This window comes from Mauremys reevesii, unplaced genomic scaffold (genome assembly GCF_016161935.1).
Source record: "Mauremys reevesii isolate NIE-2019 unplaced genomic scaffold, ASM1616193v1 Contig105, whole genome shotgun sequence".
NCBI lineage: Eukaryota > Metazoa > Chordata > Testudines > Geoemydidae > Mauremys > Mauremys reevesii.
In genome coordinates, this window is record NW_024100722.1 from 232,678 (window position 1) to 239,905 (window position 7,228).

General features: G+C 51.9%; 1 protein-coding gene across 1 annotated transcript; it reads right to left on the reverse strand.

Annotated features, from left to right (window-relative positions):
* Positions 1 to 839: 839 nt before the first annotated feature.
* On the reverse strand, positions 840 to 1,775 carry LOC120392626 (olfactory receptor 52M1-like; the record flags this gene model as incomplete). Its single annotated transcript, XM_039517386.1, has 1 exon — positions 840 to 1,775. A coding segment is annotated over exon 1 (936 nt), but the record flags the coding sequence as incomplete, so codon positions are not given.
* Between the last annotated feature and the right edge of the window lie 5,453 nt (positions 1,776 to 7,228).

Here is a 7,228-nt window from a genome sequence, read left to right on the forward strand (position 1 = left end):
GAGATGTATCTGCCTCAGCCTTCACCCCCTTCATACAAGGTGGGTGAGAGCAGAGTACAGGAGAAGCCAAAAGACATAGGGGATACAGACAATTTCTATAACAAAGGGTGAGTTAATGGGGTTTCCACCCATCTAGGTTCTATCCGGACGCTCCGTTTTTTGGCTTCTGTGTCTGGGTGCCATGCACGGTTGTCAAGTGCCTGGTTTTGAACTAGAAAGTGCAGCCAAGAAAGGGATCTGGCTGTGTCTGGTTCCTGCAGGGCAGGGCGGAGGCATTGGGTCATTAACCCACGCCTGCCCCTGCTCAGCCGGGGCCACATCATACCAACAGGCAGGGCCCTTATTCCGGCTTCAGCAGCTCCAACCAGTCCCAGAGAAGAGGGAGCCCAGCTGTGGCAGAGATGGAGGTGGAGAAGATCCAGCGAGTGATGCGGGGAGGGGTGTAGAGAAGCCAGGGACAAGGGCAGGGCAATGGTGGAAGAAATGGAGAAGGGGGCTGCTGGGTCTCGATGGACTAGGTGGGGCATGGGAAGGGGCCTAGGGGAAATATGTGGGGCAGAGGTCAGGGTCTTAAGGGAATGTGGGGCAGAGGGTGAAGTCACGGGGTCCAGTTACCAGCAGTTAAAAAGGTGCAACCCAATGAGTTAATGAGTTGTACACAGACTGATTCCCCAGTTTCTCATACTGACACAGCACAGTAAGGTCAGGGAAGGTCTAATGTCTCTCTGGCTGCCCAGTGAGTGACTCAGGGAAGGGGGCCCAGCACCGTGTCACCAGCCAGCTCTGCACAGAGCTCGGTCTGAGAGCCAGAGCACCAGGAGAAAACTTTAGGGTCCTTTATGAGTAAAGAGCCGGAGCAGCCTGTCCCGGATCTGTTTGGTCCCCACCCCGTAGATTATGGGATTCAGCATGGGGGGCAGCAAGAAACACATGTTGGAAATGAGAACGTGGAAGTACAGGGGCATATTCTGCCCAAACCGGTACATGAGGGAGGAGAAGAGACCTGGGATGTAAAAGCTTGAGATGGAACAGAGGTGGGAGCCACAGGTCCGCAAAGTCTTGAGCCGGGCGTCCTTCATGGGGAGGCTGAAGATGGCCCTGAGGATCTGGGTATAGGACACAGCGATAAGAATCACATCCAGACCCATCACACAGAATAGCACAAAGAGGCCGTAGTAACTACTGGCGCGGGTATCGCCGCAGGCCAGCTTCACCATGGCTATGTGTGAGCAAAACGACTCAGGAATGATGTTTGTTCTGCAATATGGCCACTGCCTTATCAGGACGGGCAAGGGCAATACAAGCAAACCATTGCGCAGCACCACGGCCAGGCCAATCTTGGCCACCACGGGGTTTGTCAGGATGGTGGAATGTCTCAGGGGATGGCAGATGGCCACATAGCGATCAAAAGCCATGGCCACGCAGATCCCAGACTCCATCGCTGAGGCACAATGAATGAAGTACATCTGGGTGAGGCAGGCACTGAAATCGATCTCCCTGGAATTGAACCAGAAGATGCTCAGCATTTTGGGCATGATGGACGTGGACATGACCAGGTCGGTGACTGCCAGCATGCTGAGGAAATAGTACATGGGCTCATGGAGGCTCGGCTCAATCTTCACAATGAAAAGGATGGTGAAGCTCCCCAAGATGGCTATGGCGTACATGGCGGAGAAGGGGATGGAGATCCAGACATGGGCAGCCTCCAGGCCAGGAATGCCCATCAGGATGAAGGTGGAGGGGTTGGTGAAATCAGTTGTGTTGGAATCGGGCATGGAGTAGGGGAGAAGGTGTCCAACTCTAGGGCAGAACGGTGTCTCCTGTATATACTGTACGTTCCCCTGACTTCCTCAATGTGCCCAGCGTCTAGGGTGTTGGTCGCAGGACAAATATCTGGATGGAGAGATAAAGTCAGTAGGAGAAACTGCGTGCACATGCCTAGGGAGATCTGAGAGTGGAAAAAGAACAAACCTTTTCCAAGACATGCCAGGGGCAAACAATCCAACTAGAACACACCTCAGGGAAAGGATAGCAGCTCCACAGAAACAGCTGCTCATTCACAGGAATCTTAGACCCCAAGTCCTGGGGGATTCCCTCTATTTCTCCAGCCAGCTCCAAAACTGAAACCCCCTCCAGACGTCTCACCCAGCCACCCCCCGGCTCCTCCCCCAGCCTTTCCCGGGCAAAGATGTCACCTAGACCAACCCCCTTCCTGGCTCAGGTTACAGGCTCAGGCAGTGGTGAGCTGCAGCCAGTTTGCACCAGTTTGCGAGAACCAGTTGTTAAATTTAGAAACCCTTTTAGAACCGGTTCTAAAGGGCTTTTAAATTTAAGAAAAGCTCCAGCAGCTCCCTGCCCTGTCCTGTCCCCGGCCCCAGCTCACCTGGCTCCAGTTCTGCCTCCAACTCTGAAGGCTCCCCCTCCGGGCTTCCCGCCAATCAGCTGTTAGCGAGGGAAGCCTGGGAGGGCTTAGAAGGAAGCAGCAGCTTCCTGCAGGTGAGCTGGGGTGGGGGGCACAAGGAGGGCTCCAGGTGCTGTGCGTCCCTGGCCCCAGGCCCAGCCCTGACCCCGAACCTGTCTCTGGCCGGGCGGCGCGGATCCGGGCCAGCCCTGGCCCCGGCCCAGGCCCCGAGCCCAACTCCGGCCGGTTGGTGCGGTGCCGGGACGGCCCCCGGGCCGGACCCGGACCCCGACTCCGGCCGGGCGGTGCGGCTCCGGCCCCCAGTTCTGGGCTAGGCCCCAGCTTTGGGCCATCCCCCGATCCCCGACTCTGGACCGACCCTCAACTCTGTCCTGACCAGTGGCTCTGGCCCAGTCCTGAACTCCAGCCCAGCGCTCGCGGCTCCCAGCCGCAACTCTGGGTGCAACGGCCCCCATCTCCAGGCAGCGCGGTAAGGGGGGCAGGGAGCAGGGAGACGGTGTTGGATAGAGGTCGGGGGGTGGATTAGGGTCGGGACTGGGGGCGGTCAGAGAGCAGGGAACAGGGGAATTGAATGGTGGCAATGGGCCTGGGCAGTCAGGAAGGACCGGGGTTGGATGGGGCGGTGGGAGGCAGTCAGGAGCACGGATTCCAGGGGGGTATCACGAATAAGAGAAGGGGTTGGATGGAGCAGCAGGGGGGCAGTTAGGGGACAGGGAAGGGGGGTGGATGGGGCAGGGGTCCTGGGGGCGGGGCAGGAGTCCCGGGGGGGCGGGGGGGCACGACCCCCTCATGGGGTGAGGAGGAGGGAACCGGTTGTTAATATTTTGGCAGCTCATCATTGGGCTCAGGTATCATCCCTCAAGTGAAGTCACCCCCTGCTCTCCTATCTCCCATGCAGGCAGACCCAGTAAAACTCCCCTGCAGCATCGCCAGGTCAATCATCCCCCCACCCTGCTCCATCACAAAGAGTCAGTGGAGTCAAACTCCAGAACAGCAGATTTAGATGAACTCTCAGGAAAAGCTTCCTAACTGTAATACCGGGACAATGGAACAGACAACTTGGGAGGTTCTGGAAGCTCCTTTACAGGAAGCTTTTCAAATGAGGCAGGAAACCATCTGCTGGGATGGTTGAGCCTGACACATCCTGCATCATGGCAGGAGGTCAGGCTAGCTGACCTTTGGTTCCGTCCCACCCTGTGGCTCTATGGTTCTCCAATGTCAAATCCTGGTGCGGACCAGGCCTTGGAGACACACAAGTCAAGGGGTTCAGTGTAGGGGTAACTGGTGAAATGTAATGGCCTGTGTTATGCAGTAGGTCAGACTGGATGGTCCCTTCTCACCTTATCCCTCTGCACCCATCGATAAAGGGAGTAGAACAGACATTTGTATTCACTGTGTCTCACAACACACAAACAAGGGAACATCCAATTCTATTGAAAGTCTGAACATATAACACTGAGAAAAGAAAATTGTCTCCATAATCCATATTTGGCTGTGGAACTCCTTGCCACCGACACTACTGGAGCACAGAGCTTAGCTGAATGGGATTCACAAATGGGTTGGCCATTAAGGCACCACCTTTAGTTAAGGCTGTCTGACACCTTCAGTTAGGGGACCTGGTTTTCATTTTCAGTTCTTTATACATTTGCCAAACTTTAAGCAAACTTTAAACTGAGCATAACAGCTCAGCTGACTTCTTCAATGAAGCTAGGAAAATACATGTCTTGCCTATGTTGTTCAAATAAGAAGTCCTTCCACCTTTGTGATTTCGACCAGGTAAAAGTCAGGTAAAACATCCGCCCCCCACTTCACAGCCAGAGCCCTGAAATGCAAGAGGAGGAGGTGACCATGTCTGTGCATTAACACACAGCTGGATTGTCTGCTCTTTACTCACTTCTTACTCCAAGGGGAGTTTTGCCTCAGTGTGGCCTAAGCAAACTGTGGGCCAGGGCATCAAAATTTGCCTTCTGTTGTGCACCTACTACGGCCTTTCCTCCTGAAGGATCCCCTGTGCCACTGAAATGCAGCCACCTTGGTGTGGAGTGGGCAGAGACGCACAGAAAAGAGGGACTTTTTGGCCCATGATACCAGAGTAAACTCATTCCCTGTGACAAGGTGTGACGATGCGGTTCTGGCGGGACCCAACTGTGAGTGCCAATTCAGGACCAATTGCTCAAACAGGGCAGTCAGAGCCCAAGGCTGGGCTTTTTCCACCTCTAAGGTAAACCAAACCAGCCAGACAAAAAGGACTTTTGTCTCACCCCACTGGCTAACCACAAGTCACACAAGCAATTTCCTTAGACACTCCACTCTCCCAGTATCCCCACCAGTTCCACTTGTCCTGGCGATGAATGGTTATGAAAAACAACACCCCAATAAAAGAAAAAGGTTCTCTCGATCCCAAAGAATCAAGCCCCAGACCCAGGTCAATATACACATCAGATTTTATCCACAAATCACGCTCTTGCCAATCCTTTAGACCCATAACCTGGTCTTAGACACCTTAGATGATCCCCTTTACCTACGATTTGGTGCCACTACAGGACCTTGGTTGCAAACCGTGTTCTATACAGTCCCAGTTTATATCAATAACGTCACACAAGGTCCTTGGGATGTTTAATGGCAGCACAGAGCAGAAAGGACCTCAGACTATTCTCTATCCCATCATGTCCATGTTGCACTGGGTTTGTCAAGCAGGTGAGCTCCTCAGCAAGAGACGGTACCTGTGAATCCTGAGATGGAAGCATCTTCCCTGGGAATCCCTCTCAGGTAGCCGTGTCACACACCTCTCTCACCCCAGCATCTGCAGCAGCATTGCACGCCGAGAGCTGACAGGGGCGTGCACTGTTTATAATATAGCTCTGAGCAATCCCAGTGGGGTTCTCTCAACCTCTAGGGGAGAAGCAGCATCTGGATGTAAACAGTTTGCACACCAGCCTGTCTGGGTGTCTGTGCTCTTTATCCAGCTTTAGGAGTAAACAGTAATTAAGGGACCTTCCCAAAGGGAGTTGAGAACTCTGGGGATCTGTGCTGAGTCTGAGAAGAGTTGGCTGCTCTGTGCATTTGTGTATATTGAACAATTATAGTTTATTAGGGAAAAAACAAAAACTAGAGATAATGCCTAGGTCTCCATAGCGTCTGATACACTGTAAATGCCCAGGTAGATTGTAGACAGGCGGATCTGGAGAAAGGTGACTGAAGGGAGACACGAACATTCTGCAGGTACACGGGGCTGTTGCAAAGGGATCAGAGATCAGTAATTCTCCTCCATAACTATCCTCATACTGTGCAGCACCGTTCAATGAAAGATCTTGAAAAGTCCTAGAAAAGCAAAGTCACTGTGAACATATCCCCATTATACAGATAGGCAAAATGAGGCACAGGGAGAAGTGACTTGGGCAAGGCCAAAGAGAATATAAGTGGCAGGATGACAGACAGAACCCAGGAGTCCTGAAACCCGTTCTGTAATCATGGTCTCTGTCACACCAAGAGGGAAATGGACTCCTTCTCTGGGAGGGACTGTTCATTGGGTGCGATGCAGAGGAAAGGCTGGAGGAGGGACCCTGAGCCTTCGCCATCCTCTGAAGGTGAATCTGAGGTTTTCAGAACTAGCTTCAGTTTGTGAGCTCCCCACTCCTCTGAGGTGTGAATTCTGGGACTCCACTTCTGCTCCCACTCAGAGACCTGGCAACACATCTGTCATAAATATACAACCAAGGGTAGCATAAAAACCCTCCGTACCTGTACCTGTGGGTGGAGTGTAGCCGGGGCTCTGGCCTGGGCACAGAGACCTTTCCCTCCCCCGAAAGCTTCCTTGGAACAAGGCGGAGGGGGGTGGGGCTATAGGCAGGACAGAGACTGGATTAGTTTTTGTGTTGGATTTGTTCTCTCCTTCTCAGTTCATTTCCCCCCACTCTCTCCCAGGTGGAATTGAAGTTGAATGTTCCAGGCTGAGTCAGACTTTCCAGGAGTGGAAAACATAATCAACACTGGAAAACATAATCCCAACTATACATATACAATGATGAGGTCTAAATTAGCTGTTATCACTCAAGAAAGAGATCTTGGAGTCATTGTGGATAGTTCTCTGAAATCATCCACTCCATGTGCAGCGGCAGTCCAAAAAGCAAACAGAATGTTGGGAATCATTAAGAAAGGGATAGATAATAAGACAGAAAATATAGTGCCTCTGTATAAATCTGTATGAGGAGAGATTAATAAGACTGGGACTTTTCAGTTTGGAAAAGAGACATCTAAAGAGGGATATTATTGAGATTTATAAAGTGATGGCTGGTGTGGAGAAAGTAAATAAGGAAGTGTTATTGACTCCTTCTCATAATACAAGTGTAACCCTTCTGCCCCTCTGAGTGGGCAGCAACAAGGGCCGGGTTCAGTATCCAGGGGTTCCGTTTCAATACACAATGCAAAACCTGCTCGAGCCCCCACCCAGTGACCTGAGACAATTACATACCACCCCCCAGGGCACCTCTAAGAGTCAATACTTCCCCACTTGGAAGCAGAATCTGAGAGTAGCAAAGTCCTTTTAATTAAGGAGGAAAACAATGCGGCATCACGTTGGAGAAACACCACAAACAGGATTATAACATAAACCATAAGCAAAAAAAAACCCACCTCCAAATATGTTTGGCAATGTCCTTTCCCCCTTTTGGTTTTAAGCCCATACCATCAAGTACACACACCAGTCCCCAACCTCTCTCATTTCACTGGGTTTTGTCACCCATGTTCCTTGTCTAGCAAGTGCTACTTAATTGATGTTGAGACATCTCTGTCATAAAGCAGTCTCAT